This window comes from Pseudopipra pipra, chromosome 12 (genome assembly GCF_036250125.1).
Source record: "Pseudopipra pipra isolate bDixPip1 chromosome 12, bDixPip1.hap1, whole genome shotgun sequence".
Lineage (NCBI taxonomy): Eukaryota > Metazoa > Chordata > Aves > Passeriformes > Pipridae > Pseudopipra > Pseudopipra pipra.
The window spans coordinates 18,462,233-18,481,611 of NC_087560.1; the positions used below are offsets into that span (position 1 = coordinate 18,462,233).

Consider the following 19,379-nt stretch of genomic DNA (forward strand, 5'->3'; position numbering starts at 1 on the left):
GAAGACCACACACTTATTCCTTGCAGCCCCTCACTTGCCAGTGTGACACATTCACTGGCCAGAGCTCAGCTCAGCACTCACCACCCTCAGCCTGGGTGCTGCACAACCTGGCAGCAGGGTCATCTCATCTCCCATCCTGCTTTATACACATTTATTGCACTAGAACACCTGCCTTCTGTGAAAAGATGCTGTAGAAAAACCACGAGATTGTAAGTACTAGATTTATCATTTGTTTGCAATTATATTTAATATTAACAGTGTCTTGTTTTTACAAAGCAGTTGAAATAAAAAAAAAAAAAAAAAAAGGAATAGCAAGAACACCCCCCATCTGCTGTCTAGCATGTCTAGCATCAGTTATCCTCACTGGTTTGTTTACCATTTATGAGGAAAACATCATTCAAGCTGACTTGTCACAGAGACTCTTCTGCAATAACTGGCCTTCAGTGCAAATCCGTGGCACTTGTCAGATCACCTGTGTTTTTCCTGAAAGTCCCTCTGCCTAAATTCAAAGTGTCTGCCAATGATAATATCCTTCATCTCTAAAGGACCTTCCAGACAAACACAGTAGATCTGGTAACATATGTTAATATCCTCATTTTACAGAGGTAAACGGAGTGTAGATAATTAAATTTGCCTGAGGCCAGTGTTTTGAAGAGCCAGAGAGCCCAGATCTACCAATTCCAGGTGATTCACCTTGGCTGGAGACTAAGCTCCCTCTCTACAGAAGAGTGAAAAATAACTGATTATGCTGGAATTGTTTCTCTGTCCTCTGTAAGAGGACCAGGTATTTTTCTTGTGTAGGACCATCCAATGCAGTTTGGAAAAGGTTGTTTAAAGTGACCACCAGCACTAAACCAGCCCCAAAGGAGTTCCTGTGACAGGCAACCTCTAGGCAGTTAGACAGTGGGTAAGATCAAGCCTGCTAGTGCTATGGGGCACTAGGGAGGTTAACCTCATCCACCTGCTGACGGGCCTCTCCGGCCTGGTCTCCAGGAACACGTTCCACCTCCTTCTCCAGACAGTGGGTTGTAGCCTGGGAATACAGAAGAGAAATCCATCGTGTTAACAGTCATCCTCCACAGCCCTTCACCAGCACACAAGGAACACCAAAAATAAATCTCACCATTATTTACGCCTCGTTCATAATTACTGCATAGGCAGCATTTTATGGAAAATGAAAGCAGAGAAAACATCCAGACTTGAGAGGGCTTATTTTTGTAGTGCTAACAGTAAAAGCCATTGCAAAACACTTGTGTTTTAATTTGATCAATTTGGATTAAATTAAATTGAAATTAATTACCATTTGATTTCTCTAAGTCTGTACTAAAGCTGTAGTGCTGCTCTGCAGGATAAACAGAGAAGCAACAGCAGCTTTTACAGTAAACTGTGGGAGTGTAACTGTTTTCTAAGAGCCCTAATGGTCAGGGACTTAAATAAGACCTGCATGGAATACTCTGAAGGTCAAAAGGTAAATCCACTCATTAGTAGTGCAAGGTATTTTTTTAGAGAATTTGAAAAGGCAAGCATAGGCAGTAAGGCAAATACACTTTAGTTGAACATCCCAATGCTGCAACCATGGGTAACCTCATTTCAGGACACACTCAGAAAGACACAACCTGGCAAATGTCCTCAGTTTGTTCTGCACAAAGCAAAGAACTCACATTGTAGTAGCACTGTTAACCAGGCAGGTTTCCATGTTCCACTGAAACTCCCAGCATCACCTTCATCTTCGAAATTTGTTTTCTCAGAGTAGCCAAGTTTCACTTTCTAGCTTAATTCAGCAGCTGAACAGTGCAGATGGTTCTTTCACCTCATGAGAAGATCCAAGACCTTTAACTCTATAATTGGTTACTTAAGCAAAGATTTTGCTTAGGATTAAACTAGGACAGATAGAAGCTGGAAAAGTGCCTCAGCCCAGCTGCCCTGATCCTGGTTCTCAGCACAGCTATTACCCACACATTGCTCACCCCCAGGGAGGTAAATATCCCATGTGAGAGCTATCAAAGGTATCTGACAGGATCAGACATCACACTTCTTGATTCCTTCAAATGTCAGGAAAAATATTCAAAGCAGAAATTTCATCACTCCAGTATTATTGAGGTTTAATATGTTTCACCAAGAATCTGCAGCTTTTATACATTTAATTAAGTGACAGTGCTAAGTGGGTTTTCCTTTTCAGCCTGCTATGACTAAGGCTGTCTACATGATCCACTCCACTATGGAAAACTGTAATTAAAATATACCCAAAGCAGAATTTGCAGGTAAGGCACAGGCTGTTGGGCTGAGAGGAGAGACAGGAGACTGCCTGCATGGCCAGTGTATGGCAAAGAGCCCAACAAGGGCAATGTGAGGCCACAGAAAGCACTTCATCCATCAAGGTGATTTCAGCAGGTGACAGTGAGTTTAATGGTGAGACCTTCTGGTGCTTTGTGACAATTGATAAGATAAACTCTGTAGGATTTATACATTCAATAGGTCATTACTGTGGTATCTGATAAATAAGGTCAGATTTTGCATAATTAAGTCTTTCATCTTCCTGAATCTACATAACACATCTACAAATTTACTTCCAGCATTTTGCTCATGCTATGGGTGCTTGAAAGACAGAGCAGGTATTAAATTATTGGGTTTTTACAATAATGGGGGAGGCATCCCAGAAATATTGTAAAAATCTGCAATTTTGAGTGACAAAAATCTCAGTAAATTATGACAAAAGCATTAAAAAAAATCTGGAGCACTGTTTTCCCGGGGAAAAGCACCACAAAAACTTCCTGACAGGTTTTTGCACAAAGTGCAGAGCAGACCAACTGACCAGAGATACAGAGCTCATTTGTAAGGCACATTTTGTTTCCTCACTGAAGAAGGCAAAAAGTCTGTGCAATGACTACGGACACAGCTGCATAAATGCTCTGTTTCAAGCTCAGGGTGTCTCAAGGATCCCACACTTACCACCTCCTCGCAAAGGCTTTTTGTTTGGTTTAGATTTCGGGACTGCTGAGGTGGAGGCACCAGACTCTGCTTCTTGCTGTTCAGAGAAGCAGAAAGTTACTGATTGTGAATTTCAGTTAATTTAAACACATAAATACAAGTGTGACCTGATTAACAGGGTTGTTACCTGATTCAGTTTTAGGTTTCCTTTGTAGCTCTTCCCCTCTTGCATGCTTTCCCACATCGCTATCTTCTGCCTCCGCTTCTCTTCTTCAAGCTACAGAAAAACATCCAGGACATACAAGATTTCAGAACAGAATCCTCAGAAACATCTACAACAGACTCATCAAACCCCAAGGGATCCACCTTTATGTGATGCAGTAACTCTGAGCTTATGGAAGCATTTACTTTTATACACACCCACATCTTCCCCTCCTCAGTATGTGTCTGGATGTTCCCCTCCTCAGACTGTGTCTGCAGCTTCTTTTGGCCACTTGATGCTTTAAAACATTTTGAAAGTAAAACAGAACCAAGTGGCAAGCTTAAATCCTGAGCCTATAAAAAGTACCAAGTAAAGAATATTGCCTATGACAGGAATTCAATGCTCAACGTGGGGTTCCTCAGAAGAGAGTCAGCTACATATTTACATCCCAATATTCATTGCCAACAACTCTCCCAGCTCTCTTCTAGAGAAACTTATCCACAAAACCAAATAAATTAATGGTTAAGAATCACAGAATGGTTTGGATTGGAAGGGACTTAAAGCTCATCTTGTTCCACACAAGGACACCTTCCACTAGACCAGGTTGCTCCAAACCCCATCCAACCTGGCCTTGGACACTTCCAGGGATCCAGGGGCAGCCACAGCTTCTCTGGGCAACCTGTGCCAGGGCCTCACCACCCTCACAGGGAGAAATTTCTTCCTAACATCTAATCTAAACAGAAGAGGTGGGATTAACTTGCTGATCACACCCACTCCTCTGCCCTGCCCCACACAGCAATCTGCTATTCCTTGTTACCTCAAGCTGTAATTCAAACCCTTAAATTGCAGCAATGCTGAGGTACAGACACCCACATTTACCATTAAGAACAAACAACACACGTATGCAGTGGTACAATTAATCTAAATGCCAGTAAATCCCCTGCAGCCATTCACTGCACACACAACTAAGTCCCTGCAGGTACAGGTTTACCTGGGGAAAAATCAACATCAGGCCCACAGTGACCCTGGCACACAATCACTTGTGGAGAAGCAAGTTCACAGAGATAAATTACATCAACATTCCAGAGAAAACGAGTCTCCTGTTTGTCTGTATCTAACATGGAATAATAATTTCTTTAACAGCAGCGAAGTACCTGATGACAAATTTATGGGTTAAAGAAAGAAGCACTCTCTGGTTACCTGTTTTTGTTTTTCCTTGTATCTTTCTGCTTGTGCATTCAACTCCTCCTGCATCCTGAGGCGAGCTGCTGCCAAAGCTTCCTGCCTTCTTACCACCACATCAGGCTCTAGGAAATTGGGAGTTTGCAAAGTAAATTCTAGATGATCTCCTTAAAGAATTATAACAAGGAAAGGCTCACATCTCTCCCTGCAGCTGTTCTGCAGAAAATCACAGCTTAAGTCCAGTTTCCAGCTAATCTTTTACAGTAAATTATATGCTGATTTAAATTTCATCATGCTTTCACATTTTAAAGCAGGATTTTAATTAATAAGGACAACGATGTAACTAACCCATAAAAAATTAACCTCACACTTCTGGGGTACTTGCTTCTATTTCTGAAGCATTTGTTTGATACAGATAAATTCAGAAATATCACCCAGGCTTGACAGGGATCCCATTTTTACCCAGAGAACTTCTTTTACGCAGAAGGATGAGGCAAACCAGCCCACATTCACTCCTACTCCTTCTCACAAAAGGTCCTGCTTGTGTCAGTGCTGCAGTGGATTTAACACACCCCACCAGCACAGAAATCACTTACTAACATGACACATCTCTCCAGAGACACCTGGAGGTCTCGGAAAATCTACACTGAGTCACCACTTCTCTTCATGACTGGCCTTTAAGAGAAATCAAAATTGAAATTACACCCCAAAAAAGGCAAATACTGCTCTCCTTTTTTCCCCAGCAGCTAAAGTATCTCCCCATTTGTTGGCCTCCTTATATGTTTGCACCATCCAGCGATGACTATGTGAAACAAATGTCAGCACTTTCAGTAATTTCACTTTACAGGCAGTTTTGGCAGTTAAACCACGACTTAATTAGCACCACAAAAGAACAGCAGTGGGATAAGGGCACGCAAGGGAGGTTTTCTGGGGCCCCACATTCAAGGTTCCAAAGGGATGAGTGCCAAGCACTCGTGGACTTGGCAGATCCACAGGCACAGCCTGTGCTTTACAGCAGGCTCCTGACTGTGTAAGCCTTGCAACCTGTGCCACACTCACTGAGATAACACAGACAGGAGGCTGCTACACCCCAAATGTACACAGCGCTGCCAGAGCAGGAACTGGGAAGGACTAATTTGAAGAAAAATAATGAATACTAATAAAAAATAAATGTTAATATTTTCCCCTGGGTTTAGATTTGGACGTTTCGGTTTTGTTTGATAAGTTTGAAAATTATCTGGTAAGTGACCACAACAGCTTTTAGCCACCATTCCCTCAGCTCCTGCACCACCAAGGGGCAGCTGTTCCCCCGCCCTGCAGCGCCCTGCTCCTTCACTCCCAGACACGTCTCTTCGGGACACAGCCCTTCCTTCAGAACCTTCTAAAAACACTTCTCCTGGTCCAGCTTTTCCCACCGATCTCTTCCCTCACAGTGGGCTGACGCTGTTATCCCGAGCATCGCTCCCCATGGACATCCCTCAGGACCGAACCTCTTCTGGGCTGTTACTGACTCCAGACCCGCGTGTGGGTCCGAGCAGGGTCAGACACCCCGCCCGGACCGCGCAGCGCCGGCAGGACCCGGAGGAGCACAAACACCGCCCCGGGGAGGGCGCGGGGCCTTATTTTACTGTATTTACTCACCCTCCGCCGCCTCAGCCGCTCCGGGGCCGCTCGACCGCGCCGCCAGGCTCCGGGACACCTTCTGCACGAGCAGATAGACGGCGACGGCGGCCAGGAGGATGTACCAGCCATAGCTGGACAGCAGCGACGCCACTGCGAGGGGACAGGCGGGGAGTGAGCGCGGCCCGCGCGGGAACCGGCCCGCCCGGCCCCGCCCTCGGCCCCGCCGCACCCCGCCCGCACCCCCGGCCCCTGCTCGCCTCACCCGTGTGCTGCAGCACCTCCAGGCCCCCCCGGCCCAACGACGGCCCTGGGCCCGGCCCGGGCCCCGCCGCGGCCCCGTCGCCCCCGAGCTCCAGCACTGGCTCCAGCACTGCCGCCATCGTCGCCGCCTCACGTCCGGCCCCGCCCCTGAGCCGGGCCCCGCCCCCCGCGCCAATCACCGCCCCGTCCACCGCCGCCTGAGCCAATCACCGCCCCGTCCGTCACGGCCTCACGTCCAGGAGCTGCCCGCTGCACCAATCATCGGCCCGTCCGCCGCCGGCTGAACCAATCACCGCCCCGTCTGTCACCGCCTGCGCCAACCACCTCCCCATGCACCGCCCCAGCGCCAATCACCGCCCTGTCCGTCACTGCCTCACGTCCGGGCGCCGCCCCGCTCCGCCAATCACCGCCTCGTCCGCAGCCAACTCCAGGAAGCGACGCGCCACCGCGGCAGCGCGCTAAGGTAACATGATGGCTGCATCGGCCAATGAGAGCAGAGGGGCAGCGCACGGCGGCCAATGAGGACGCGCAGAGGGTCCCGCCCGCCCCGCTCCCGCCCCGGGAAGGGTTCGCGACACCACGGGGAAAAAAAGGGACCGTTGGTTTATTGGACACCGAAATGTGCAGGGACGGGGACGATGGGCCCCGAGTGGGGCAGGAAAGGGCTCCGGGGCAGCACCAGAGCCGGCTACGACCCGTTGGGCACCGTGTCCTCTTCCATTTCTTCCTCGCCATCCTCCGAGGGGCCTGAAAGGATATGACAGTTTCAGGGCAGCTGCCACAGGCGTTGATGTTCTTTTCCCACCCCTCTGCGCAGGAGGAGTAATAATGGGAGTTTCTTAAAAACATTAGGAAGGAAAATCCAAGCAGCACTGACACACAGCAAACAGGTGACGTGTGGACCCTGCCATGGGCTGTGTGTGCTTGGAGAGCTCCAGGAACTCACTACTGCACCCACACCCCAGGCACCAACACTCAGCATGAGTCCAGATGGACTTTGTAATTAATCTCATTTTTAAAAATATTTTTTAAGTATTTAAAAAATAATTTTGGAGCTATCCAATACAGCAAAGCACCTTGTTTGGCACCTGCTCTGGAGGGAGGACAGTAACAGCTCTGAGCTGCACTCGAGGCCAGGCAGATCCTACACCAATTAAGAGTAAAGGATGTGCTTCACAGTCCTTCTGATGATAGTTACACTCATCTAAAACGAGCTTTTCAACTCCCAAAGTGTCCTTTTCTAGTAATTCCCTACTGAGATTGCATAAAGCATCAGAAAGATGGATTCTGTTTGGGAAACAAGAGTAACAGAAGTGAAGTGACCTGATTTTCGCTCTCTGCCAGGGATCTGCCCAGCCTGCAGCAAACCTTTCAGTCGCTCCACCTCAGCCAGAGTCGTGGCATTTGCTATGGCAGCCTGAAAACAGACACAGAACACAGTGAATCTTCACACTCAGCACCTCACTCTGCTCAGAATTAACATAAGAAATGGGTTTTTCTTCCAAGCTCCTATGAAAGGTCTACTAAATCCTAGTTCTAGAAAATTCTAAGTACAATTTTGCTTCTCTCCTTATTAAACAAACTGCTCTCCCCTGGGAGAACTCTAAGCTCAGACTAACTTTCATTTTAAGTTCTCAAAAAACAGGTAAGTCAGAAGAAAAATTACAGAAAAAGCACCTAACCAAAAGTCAGGACACACTGATCTATCTGTCTGAACAAAGGAAACATTTGTTCAGTTTGGATCCACGACAGTTTTTCTCCTCCACTTTTCTCCTGACACATTTACCTTAATTGCCTCCACGTCCCCTGGGGAGGGCCCAGCTTTCTTTTTGTCAGTTGGCAGACCAGCCCCTGGATTGAAGCTTCAAAGGAAAAATAAAGACCACTTAGACTTTTTGAAGAACAGGTGCTTCTCTAACTTGAAATGTTTCCAAACTGGGTTTGGAAGCATTTCATTCAATCAGGTGTAGTATCTTATCTTTGTTAACAAACTGATACAGTGAAGAATTGCCTCCTTCAGAAACACCAGCACCTTGTCCTGCTGTCCCATTCCCCTCCCACACCTTTTCACCTGCTCAAAAAGAGAGGCAGAACTTAGCTATTAATTAGGCAGTTGACAAAAGCTCTTCGATTTGGATGTTGTTGAACACTCAGGAGGGTCTGTTGCCATTACAAAAGCAGGGTGGATAAACAAAGAGTAACTGAAACTGGGTTTCCTGTTCTCCTGTGTCTAATGAGATACTGCAACAGAATATATTAAAGCCTATGCTAGACTGGGTGTCATCTTAACACTCCAAAGGAAAAGGTTATTTGCTACTGCTTTAAGGAAAAAAAGAGAAAAATCTGTACTATGTCAAAATAGAAAGAGCTGGAAAGAAATTCCTGAACTGCTGAGCCAGCACCAGAGTGCTGCAACCTCTCTTGCAGCTACAGAAAGGTTTTCCTCATGTTTATTGAGCTACTTAGTTCAATCAGCTGCTCGTTCTAAAACCATCACAGATATGAATTCCTTTCCACTCACAAACTACAGCTGGAGTCCATCTATTATAGCTTTAAATGCTACATAAGTTCAAGACATTTTTTTATTTAACTATGAATTTGGAAATGCTGTTGACATACATGATCTGAATTCTTATTTCCAAATAGGCTGATCAAAGATTAAACAAAACGCACGATGTACAACTTAAGATTTAAACTAAATAAACATATACTTGTAATAGCTTAACTAAAGATTTTCATCTGCATTTATCCTCATAACTCCAGCAGATTTTAGAGTTTATATTCCCAGGCAAAATAAAAAATTTTAGTTACTAATCATCTAGGGAAAAAAAAAAACAAAACATAAAATAGACAATGGCCACCTCCCTACAGTTAAATAACAAAAAGAAAAAATAAAATGTATGTTTTCTGCTTGTTGACTTCAGTGAATCCACCCTGACCAAAGATCTCTTTCAAAGATTTTCCTGAGATGTATTCACCACCATCCAAAACTCGGGGTGCTTGGACAAGGAACTTCTGGCTCCCAGAGCTTTTAAGGCATCCTGCCAAGCAGCTGATATTCCAGTTTTCTGCCTGACACTGCACACGAAGGCAGTGGTGTTTCTGAAGGAGGATGCCAGTGTAAATTTGTGTATTTTATCTTACGTTTTTGCTCTCCTGGCAATATCCTTTGCAAGCTGTGCACCCCGTTTGCCCTTGAACATTTTCTCTGCCTCCTGTCGCTCCTACAGCGATACCACACACACAGAGTTAATTTGAGAACATCACAGTTTGCAAAGCTCCTGCCTTTGCCAAGAAAAGACACTTTGGCTCATCTTCATCATTGAAACTGGTACGTGGGGACCAGATGTGAGAACAAGCAGATAAACATTGCCCAAAATGCTCAAAGATGTATCAACCTCGTGCTCTTAAAATTAAACTCTTTCCCACACTCAACTTCACCGAGAGCTGAGGGCTCTGCTGTGATTGCTCATTTCTTTCTCTAGAGGTCTGTCTTCTACCAATACCAGAGGGAAAGAAAAGAATAACACTGAACAAAGGCACTAAAAATTAATTACACATAATTAAACAGACTATATTCTTAACAGAATGAAACTATGAAAGAAAACAAGGAGCGTGTTTTAGAGCCACTTAAAGAGTTTCAATAAAATTTACAGCTATGCCAAAAAGCTTTCTGTTAGTGAGGAATTTTCAAGAATGCAAAGAAAAAAAAAAAGTGCTAAATCAAAAGAAAGCAGACTTACTTTGAGTTTCACTTTTTGAAAATCCAGCACTCTGACCTGGGGAACTTTATGGATTAGGTACAATCTGTAATGCTTCTTATTTGTTACAGGATTCCTTAAAACGCTATAAAGTAAATAAGGGTTATAAAGAAGTCCTTGATATATTTTAAATTACATTTGTACTGAAATACATTAATTTACTTGAAATGCATTCATGTAGCTTTTGCTGTAACAGACAACAAATAACACCACTAAAAAAGCCTAGTGACAGTTCTTCCATATAATGGAAACGATAGTATAAACTTGCACTTCATCAATAAGTAGACTTTACTGAAGAAGGACATAAAGAACAACCTCAAAATAAGAATAAAAACCCCAAATAAATAACTGAATCACCACATTTCCCACCTGGACACTTATGAACTGAAAAATCACAGGACAAACTACTTTTCTTCTTGTCCCTCACATCAAATGTAAGGTTACAGAAAAGTCCTTGCTTACACATATTTTAAAGTATTTTGGAACAATCAAAAGTTTAAACCCTTTGGTTTAAGGTTTTTAAAGGTCAAGTTTACCTCAGCCCTTGCTGGTTTATAGAGATGTTACATCTCACTGGTCCAGCAGCCTCTCAGTGACATAAAGCCTCAGACATTAAATACCAGATGTTTATGAAGTGCAGTGGAAACATTGTTTATTAACTCAATTTTTAGACATAAAGGATCTATCACAGCTCATAAAAAGCAGAACATTCCAGACCAAAACAAAGAGCCAGGCCAGCAGCAGAGTTCAAACACCAGAGGAAGAGCAGCTTTTCTTTTTAGGATTACATACCTCAGGTAAGTCAGTGATTTAATAGTTGCTAATGGATCCAGTTCACCCTGGGTAACGAGAGCACAGCAAGAAACTCTTCAGTCCATTTAGTGAAAAAGCAGATATTTGAAAACAAAGTTCCTGAACTCTTATCTATTTTAGAGATTAATTAGAAGTATTGCAAGAATTTAAACAGGAAACTTACTAAGCTTTGTGCAAGCTGCAAATCATGTTCCTTAAAGTATGTTCACCATTACTACCAAACCCACATGATATTACTCTAAAGAAAAAGAACCAACTACTACCTAAAGCACATGGCACTACTCTCAGCAAAATGGTTAATTAGAAAGATAAAAGTCACAAATTTAAGGTTGTTTAGCTTTATCCTGCACCACAGCTTACCAGTTCAGCAATGTTGTTGTTGGTGAGAATGAGCTCTGTGAGGCTGGGCAGAGCCTGCTCCAGGTTCTCCCCAATCCGACTAAAGAACAACAAAAAACAAAGGTTTAATTTAGGCCAGGGATTAGCAGTGGTGAAAATACACACAGAAACATGACAACACAGAGGACTGCCCTGTGAAACAACCCAGTCTGGCACTGGCAGAAGTTTGGGTGAGCACCCACTACAACACTTTTCCTAACAAAGCTGGCAATAAATACCAGAGCACTGGTGCAATACTGGATTTAAATTCGTCCACTTGCAGGTATCCCTGTTTTCTTCTCTTTTTGGGGATGATTAAAGAAATCTAAAGTTCTGGCCAAATTTCAAACTCTGCACCTCGTTGTCCTGGATGAAAAACAAAGACTGACTTTTGCACTGGAAGAGGAAGGAAAATCAAAGAGGGCTTATACAGCACCTCTATTTTATTTCCATAAAACAAACACTTCTGCACCTACCCAGCACTGACAGTCACATACACTTCTCTCCCAAGAGCATCTTCATCTGCCCCAGGGTCCCACCTGGCCCAAACACAGCCCCTTACCAAATCCTGTTGTTGTTCATGAGCAGAGTTTTCAGCCTCCTCAGCAGGGGGAACCCATCCAGCTTTCGGATCTCGTTGTCAGAGAAATCAATGGCATCAAACTGGTCCAAAGTGGCTCCTAAGTTCTCAATCACTGGGATTTTATAGCCTGGGGAGAGAGGCCAAGGCAGGGATCAGGTGGTGCCCACAGCAGAGCAGAATAGAGCAAAGCAGAGCGTGTGGGGGGCACGTCTGGATGGACCGAGGATGCTGATAAGTCTCAGTCAAAACACCTCGGGATTGACTCCTCCACACCACTCACAGACCAAACTTTCCCTCTCAAACAACAGCCCCCGTAGCTTTTTCAATCCCCCTCCCTCAGCAGACACCCCAAGCCCGTCCCTGTATGTGACCCCTCACCTTTGCAGCACATCCCCCGTGCTGGGGGCAAATCCCACCCCCTCCACCGCACCCTCCTCCCACATTTCCCCCAATTTCCCCTCCCTGGGGGATGGAACGAGATAATTAAATTCCCTCCCAACCCAAACGACTCTATAATTCCGAATTCCCCCCTCACCTCTCCCCACGTTTCCCCGACACAGGAGCCTCTTTAACCCCCCCAGTCCCCAACCTCTCTCACTGCAGCCCCTCCAACAACCTCCCCAACCTGCTGCGGCGCCTCCTCCCAGGAAAGCCCCAGATCCCATTACAGGATCCACCACAGACCGTCCCAGGCCTTCCCCAGGGACCCCCCCAGCCCTCAGCCCCCCGCCCCCGCAGGCCCCTTCCCGGCACAGCCCCCGCCGGGGCCCGCGCACCGCGCAGGTCGAGCTCCCTGTCGCGGACGGCGTTGGTGTACTGCGCCGCCTGCTCGATGAGCTCCGCCGTGAGCTTCACCATCGCGACAGCCCCGACAGGCCCCTCACGCCGCCACAGGCCGCGCGCGCCGCCTCAGGACACCGCGCCGAGCGCCGAGCGCGCCCAGGCCGCGCGGCCGAGCGCCGAGACAGCGAGCGGCGGGAACCGCCCCGGCCCGGCCCCGCCCCCGGCCCCGCCCCGGGATGGGACAGACCCCCCCAAAAACACCCCAAAAACCATATCCCGGGCATCCCCCTCATCCCCGGGCTGACACAAACCCACCGAACCCCCCCCCCAGACCCCATCGCGGGCATCCCCCTCATCCCCGCCTGGCACAGACCCCCAATGCCTCATGCCCGCCATTCCTCTCCTACCCGGGCTGACACAGAACCCCCCAAAACTCCCTCTCGGGCATCCTCCTCATCTCCGGGGTGACACAGACCCCCCAGTACCCCTCAAAACCCCATCCTGGGCATCCCCTTCCTCCCCGGGGTGACACAGACCCCCCAAAACCCCTCAAAATCCCATCCCGGGCATCCCCCTCATACCTGGCCTGGAACAGGCCCTCTAGTACCCCCCAAGACCCCATCCCGGGTTTCCCCTTCTTTCCCTGGCTGACACAGACCCCCCTCCCAGTACCCCATTCCAGGCATACCCCTCCTCCCTGAGGTGACACATACCCCCCTCCAAACCCCTCAAAACCCCATTCCAGGTATCCTCCTCCTTCCCTGGGCTGGCACAGTGCCCCATCCCAGGCATCCCCTTCATCTACGGGGTGACACAGGCCCCCCCCCTACTCCCCAAAGCACCATCCCTGGGGTGACACAGACCCCCCCAGTACCCCCCAAAATACTATCTTAGGCATCCCTCTCCTTCCCGGGGCCAGCCCCCACCCTGGTACCTGAGCCATGGATCACCAAACCCAGTCAGGACATGCCTTTGTCATCAACAGTGCCCTAAAGCAGCACAAAAATGCCACCAGAGGTTCCCTCCCAACTTCTGGTGTTGCCAGGCATGGATTTATCCACAGAAATCAGGTGGAGTGGGCTGGGAATCTGCTTCACACAATGACTGGCAGCAGGGCTGCTTCCCTTCAGACACAGCTGGCTACTGTGTGCTCAGCCGGTGGAATTCTGTGTTCCAACACTTGCTGCTCCCCTCCTGCCACACAGGCAGGACAGTGTCCACAACAGCCACAGCTCTGGGTGCTCTCCCTCCAAGCAGCAGCTCAACCTTTGCTCTTGGACATTGTGTTGCCCATAAGCACCTTCCCCCTGCAGTGTTTGGAGCAGTTGCTCTGTCACTTCCACAGGAATTCCTGGTCTCAGAGATGCTGTGATGGGCTGGGAACATGACACAGGCTATGGCATGACACTCATCCTTTATCTGTGAGATGAAATGTGCTTTCAGATGTCACTGCATCCCCTTTACCTGCTTTAGGAATGCGTAGAACAGCAAGAAAGAGCTGGGAGTAGTGCTGGGGGAGCTGAGATGGCTCTGCCTGTGGCCAAGGGACTTGGTTCCATGGGGAAGGTTCAGCTGGTGGCAGGAGGGCTCTGGAGTTGGGTGAACCACAGGGATGACTGGACTGAAGGTGACATGTGAAAAGAAGCAGCTGGCCATCCCCCAGTCTCAAAACCTGCTGAATGTCACCAAGCCACTGCTTCTGGAGAAATCCTTCCCCAGCCCTCAAGGTTTCCCTGAGCAAGATGAGGAAGAACGATTCCTGTACCCACTGCTATCGAGGGAAGGACGTTTTTCACAAGCCATGACATTTCTGTGAACCCAGAGGATGTGATAATAGGTTAAACACTGCAGCCACAGTTGGCACTGCAGAGTGATGGCTCATACTTTTCCTTTGGGAGCATTTGGAGCATCACCCTGAGCGTGAGCCTGGCTCCTTCCCCAGGACTGCGGTGTTGCAGGGGTCAGCTGGGGCCAGGCAGCTCCTGTGCTCCCTCCTGTAAAACCCCCTCACCAAGTGAAAGCACCTAGAGCCAGGCTTTGGTAACATCTGCATTTGTTTAAAAGCAGTTAGAGAACAAGAACAAGAGGGAGCTGTCACAGGAAAAAACTAGGAATTAGCAGCACTGTTGTACGTGACTCAGGCATCATGCAGTGGGAAAGACAACAGTCTTTAGTCATTTCAGGCAGTTGTTAAAAGGAAACTCTTTTCAGTCTTCTGGAAAGCAGGTCCTGCCTCTGACAAGGCCAAAGAAAACACGGGCCTTTCTCCCTCGGCACAACGCAGCTGTTTGCCTCAGCCCTACAGCCTTGGTGGAGTTGGAATTGAGAGCAGACAGATTCTGGGGCTCAGATGCTTCACAAGAGCTCTCGACAGCCCTTCCTTTGCAATGGAAAGTCAAAGCAATGTTTTTTAAGATGTGTGTTCCCCACCTGCCAACTGCACAATGGCAGATGGCCGTGGATGCAGCCTCACAGCCAAGCAGCAAATGAGGAGTCAGGCTGCACTAAGATTTTCCAGAAAACAGCTATTATAGATTTAGCTTTGGTGCCAGGAGACAATAGAGAAATGAGCTTTAATAAATTGCCTAAATATGCATTTATCTTGAAGACACAGCCACTTTGATCCTCTGAGCACACCAGAGCCAGACTTAAATAGCTCCAAGCAAGTATTGCAACAGCTTGGAGAAATAATCTGAATTTTATTACTTTACAAGAATGATTTCTGAGGGAAAGGCTGGAAGCTGATGTTGTTGCATAAACTTGATGCATAGAATTTGTTTCTCTTTCCCTGGCAGGCTTGAAAGCAGCAGAAAGTAGGATAAAACTGAGGCTGCCGTAGACTGGTCATCTTAAATTTCATTGCTTCCCCCAGTGTGTATTTTAAGTTATGTCAGGGATATAAGAGTAAACATTTTCCTTTTTTTTTTTTAGCATTTCAGTACATCTAAATATACCAAGAAGCAGTATTTAGAGGCAAGCTGCTGTGAGCCAGAGAACTGAAAGGCTGACACAGTAATCCTGAGCCACAGCTCCTTTTTTCTGACTAACACAGCAACAAAAATGAAGTTTGGTATTTTACAACCACAGGGGCAGAAGACAGGAGCATTTCACCCCAGTTCTGACCTCTGGTTTGGCCCAAGACCGAAAGGGGAATCCTCAGGCAAGAGAAGGAATCCCTGCATGTGATTAATTCACATTTATCATCTGATAAATGTGAAGACCTACAAGATGCAGGAGCCCGCAGCAGCACATCTCTGAGAAAGGATCTTCCTTTGTGGAGGGCTCCATTCTTTTCTTTTTTTCACACTTAAAAAGCTCAGTTTCAGATATCCAGACACTACGCTGGGCACTTGGCCCATGGTTAAACATTGCAAAACCAACAAGAAAAACAAAAGGCTCCAGAGCTCCCTCCGTTCCCCAACACACCAGCAGCTCCTCTCCTTCCCCAGACAGCCAACAGGGAACAATTCCCCTGCTGCTGGGAACTGCAGTGGGGAACTAGGGGGCTCAGGATGTTCCTTGTATGAGTGGGAAAGGGGAGCAAGCCCTCCTGCCAGCTCACACAGGATCCCCCACACCAGAGAACACACCCAGCCGTGCCCAAGCACAGCCCCAGACCTCACCAGGGATGCCAACCCAGCCTGGCATGGGGCAGGTAAAGGTGAAAGACCTTTATGAGAACAACAGTGATGTTTCAGCAGATGCAGCTCATCTGTTCCTGAGTGTTTCTCCCACAGGTGCTCTGGGCTGATCAGGAGCTGCTTTGTCCAGCAAGATAAAGAGTCACGGTGCATCCCTGCCCTGCTGCTGGCTGGGATGGCAGCTGCATGAAGTTGGAAAAAGCACAGATTCACTTGTCAGGGGAGATCAATAGTTTATTAACTTAAAAGGTCAGTTCACCAAAGCTCCATCTTTCCTTGGGTTTGGCCCAGGCAGGTGAGGACCAGTGGCAGTGTGGCTTTCCCCTCTTCCACCTGGCTGAGGTGAGCTCTAGTGGGCAAGCCCAGGCAGGGCACGTGTCACTGCAGCTGAAACCAAGCAGGGATTATCCCAGCTCTGTGAGGGACTAGTGACATTTCACACTGAGGATTTCATTGGCAAAAGGTTTAACTCATAAAAACTATTAACAATGAAAATCAGAACATGCAGCGTAGGAAAGAGTGTTTACATACGTCTGGTGCAAAGACTGGCTTTGCAGGGTCAGAGAGGAGAAAAGGAGAAGGAATAAGACACAAAAAGGTACCCCACTCCCATATAAAAAATAATCCACAGAGAAAAAACAAGGATTGTATAAGTTATTTTTTAAAAATCTGTAAAACAACATAGCCAAGGATATTTTAAACACAATTATATAAACACCACATGACTTACTATTAAGAGAGAGCATGAAAAAGTTTGTTTCGGGGGAGGGTTTTGTAGAATTAAGTTTCCTGTCTGGATCCCCGGAATGTCTCATTTGGGAAATAGATGCCCAAGAAAAATCACTGCCGTGAAGAGGAGGATTTTGTGAGAGAGAGGGGTATACCCAGCAAAACAGGGGAAGGATGATGACACAAAATGCCAGAAGAGATTAACTGGGACAGCATCTCGTTTAGAGGAAGGATCTAGCTCGTTCCAGAACTGAATTAATCAGCAACTTACTCGCAGTTCCAGGAGGGAAATACACTTCGTGGTAAGGCCGGTCCGTGCAGACAAACCCCACCAAATCCCTAAGACCCCCTGTAGGCACACGGGTTTTGCCTGCCTGCAGTTCCCTGCTGGGCTGACACACCTGCAGAGCCACGTGGGTCAGCTCTCGCTTTGGTCCTCAAACCTCCAGTTCTTGCCCCGGCCAGAGGGAAACAGCGACTGACCGAATCCGAACAGGAATTCCGGAGTGGGCTGTAGGGCACCGCTCCGGAACCGCCTGGTTCATCGTTTTACCTATGTACAGAGCCGTTGGCAATTCAGGTCTGTATCAGCTCTCACCTAGCAGAGAAGGGTACCGAAAAGTGAGCCACAAACGGCTCTTTCCTCGCAGGTGTGGAGTCCTGCATCCCTCGCGGCGAGGGCTCCCGCCAGCCGCTCGGAGCGGGCAGGTCAGTAGGATTTCTGCGAAGAACCAAGCGTGTGTACATGGATCATGCATCAGTCCCTGCTCACGAGGAGTGTTTGAGAGTATTAATATCACCGCTTGTCTGCTGCTCCCAGGACGTGATCACTCAGGGTACGATCCGATCTCTGCTTAACATATTGCTATAGAAACGCGCTGACAGTGATATTAAAGCTATCAAACTTAGGAGCGAAATGCTTGACAGCACCATGTAAACTCTCCCAAAGCTGAAAAAATAAACTTTTTGTCCTAAACATTTGGCAAAACTGGGCTGGCAGTCGGTGGAAGTCCTGGATGGACGCAGCCGCTGAACTTTACCCAGCCATAAGACACGTCTGACAGCAGAACTGCACAAACAGCTTCTTTTCACAGAGCTTGTTTGATTTCACCATCTCACAGAAAGTCTTGTCAGCTGGGAGGCCGAGGCGAGGAACAAGAGAAAATGAGAGCAGATTAACATTTTAAACAAACAAACATTGCACGTAACAGGCAATGCAATTCACTCCAGTGTTTGGGGAGAGAGAATTGAAAAGGAGTCACTTTTTAAGGGCATCTTTCACATGGTTTTAATGAAGGAATAAAAGGGCTCTGCAGCAAGTGGGAGAATTAGCCCCAAGACTAAAGTATAACGAAATACAAACACTTGGATGTGTTTGAGCAACAGGCAGATATCCTGGCAGCAATGCCAGATGAGCCACCTGCCTGGCTCAGCTGGAGCCCAGCCCGCTGCAGCTGTGCCCAAGCAAGCCCAGGAGCTCCGGCACTTTTGGCTTTACACAGTGAAGGGAATCCCCCAAACCCCTCATTTTTCCTACCAGGGAGGCACTGTGGTGCCAGCAGCTCTGTCTCTTACCGTTGGTACAGGTTTCATTTGTTACACAGGAGCCACCCAGGAGGCTGAAACCTTCTTTACACCGAAGGCAGTTCCCACTGGAGCCCTCGCAGGCTGAGCAGTGATCATCACACCTGGGGACAGAGACCCTGCTGTGGTCTGAACCATTAACACCCCAATCTGGCCACCTAAAATGGGCTGTCAGCCAGAAAATGTGCATGCCAGCACTGTGACATCCAGACCGGACTAGAGAATGTGGAAAACAGCAAATCTGAACCTTGAAAAGTTATTGAAGCCCTGGGAAAATGGGGTCAGTGGTGCCAGCTCAATGCCCAGTGACATCCCAAAGGCCCTTGCCTGCTGGGAAGATTTAGTGAGACATGAACCTCTCCTCCCAGCAATCCCAGATAGGAAAAGGACTGTGAGGGGAACTTGTGCTGCTCCCCTCCTTTTCTTCAGGAAGAAGAGCCCAGCAGCTGTGCCTCCTGCCTGGGGACAGTGGCTTGTGGAAACTGTACCTGAAATCCCTGGGAAGGGATGCTGGTCCCTTGTTCCTCCCTGATGGAGACCAAGCACAGGTGAGTGAAACCCCAGGCAGGCAGGGACTGTGTTGTGTGTTCCCAAGTCACCTTTAATCCTTCCCTTTCGTGTTTGCTTTAATGAGGCTGAATCCACTCCCACTCCCCACTTGAAGAGCAGATGCCGGAGAGTGGGAGCAAATTGCTGCCTCCCGGCACCTCCCTGTCTCCTGCACGCAGCCCCTTGCTGGGCCAGGGAGTGGGGAACACTGCTCAACGTGGCCAGAGGGCGAACGGAGCAGCTTTAATTGAAAGCTCCAGTATTTACCCAAATATTACCATTCCTCCCACACCTCCTCCAGAGAGCCCGAGGCCGGGGCTGAGCTCCTTCCACTATAGCCCTAAGACACCTTGGCTGGCTCC

At 47.7% G+C, this 19,379-nt stretch overlaps 3 protein-coding genes across 8 annotated transcripts in view; all 3 read right to left on the reverse strand.

Moving 5' to 3' along the window:
• Window positions 1-217: 217 nt before the first annotated feature.
• Window positions 218-6,343, reverse strand: SELENOS (selenoprotein S). 2 transcript variants are annotated; one of them, XR_010433839.1, is made up of 7 exons: window positions 6,198-6,343; window positions 5,954-6,085; window positions 4,331-4,437; window positions 3,116-3,205; window positions 2,950-3,025; window positions 1,968-2,042; window positions 218-1,033 (listed from the first exon to the last, which is right to left on the reverse strand). XR_010433839.1 is itself a non-coding variant. In XM_064669186.1 (6 exons), the coding sequence occupies exons 1-6, from the start codon at window positions 6,313-6,315 to the stop codon at window positions 954-956; spliced, it is 603 nt and encodes a 200-aa protein (XP_064525256.1). In that variant the 5' UTR covers window positions 6,316-6,342; the 3' UTR covers window positions 218-953. The 2 variants fall into 2 exon arrangements, 1 of the variants encoding a protein (XP_064525256.1); XM_064669186.1 differs by lacking the exon at window positions 1,968-2,042 and having other exon boundaries at window positions 6,198-6,342.
• A 437-nt stretch (window positions 6,344-6,780) lies between these two features.
• SNRPA1 (small nuclear ribonucleoprotein polypeptide A') lies at window positions 6,781-12,667 on the reverse strand. The gene is made up of 9 exons (XM_064669184.1): window positions 12,508-12,667; window positions 11,711-11,858; window positions 11,131-11,209; window positions 10,750-10,796; window positions 9,940-10,042; window positions 9,341-9,420; window positions 7,983-8,058; window positions 7,520-7,613; window positions 6,781-6,943 (listed from the first exon to the last, which is right to left on the reverse strand). The coding sequence occupies exons 1-9, from the start codon at window positions 12,587-12,589 to the stop codon at window positions 6,885-6,887; spliced, it is 768 nt and encodes a 255-aa protein (XP_064525254.1). The 5' UTR covers window positions 12,590-12,667; the 3' UTR covers window positions 6,781-6,884.
• A 3,701-nt stretch (window positions 12,668-16,368) lies between these two features.
• Window positions 16,369-19,379, reverse strand: part of PCSK6 (proprotein convertase subtilisin/kexin type 6) — a 56,985-nt gene continuing 53,974 nt past the window's right edge. For all 5 annotated transcript variants that reach the window (XM_064669194.1, XM_064669196.1, XM_064669195.1 and 2 more), the window contains 2 exons: window positions 18,460-18,572; window positions 16,369-18,018 (listed from right to left, as the gene is read on the reverse strand). In XM_064669194.1, the coding sequence (XP_064525264.1) occupies window positions 17,921-18,018; window positions 18,460-18,572 (211 nt within the window). In that variant the 3' untranslated portion in view covers window positions 16,369-17,920. The remainder of the gene's footprint in view (window positions 18,019-18,459; window positions 18,573-19,379) is intronic.

Coding starts and splice junctions, on each gene's coding strand:
- SELENOS (XM_064669186.1), bottom strand. CDS start 6,315: ATGGCGGCAGTGCTGGAGCCAGTGCTGGAGCTCGGGGGCGACGGGGCC. Junction 4,438..5,953: donor AGCGGCTGAGGCGGCGGAGG/GTGAGTAAATAC, acceptor CCAATTTCCTAG/AGCCTGATGTGGTGGTAAGA. Junction 3,206..4,330: donor ACAAGGAAAAACAAAAACAG/GTAACCAGAGAG, acceptor GTTTTTCTGTAG/CTTGAAGAAGAGAAGCGGAG.
- SNRPA1 (XM_064669184.1), bottom strand. CDS start 12,589: ATGGTGAAGCTCACGGCGGAGCTCATCGAGCAGGCGGCGCAGTACACC. Junction 10,043..10,749: donor AAATCACTGACTTACCTGAG/GTATGTAATCCT, acceptor TTTACTTTATAG/CGTTTTAAGGAATCCTGTAA. Junction 7,614..7,982: donor GGGACGTGGAGGCAATTAAG/GTAAATGTGTCA, acceptor GTCTGTTTTCAG/GCTGCCATAGCAAATGCCAC.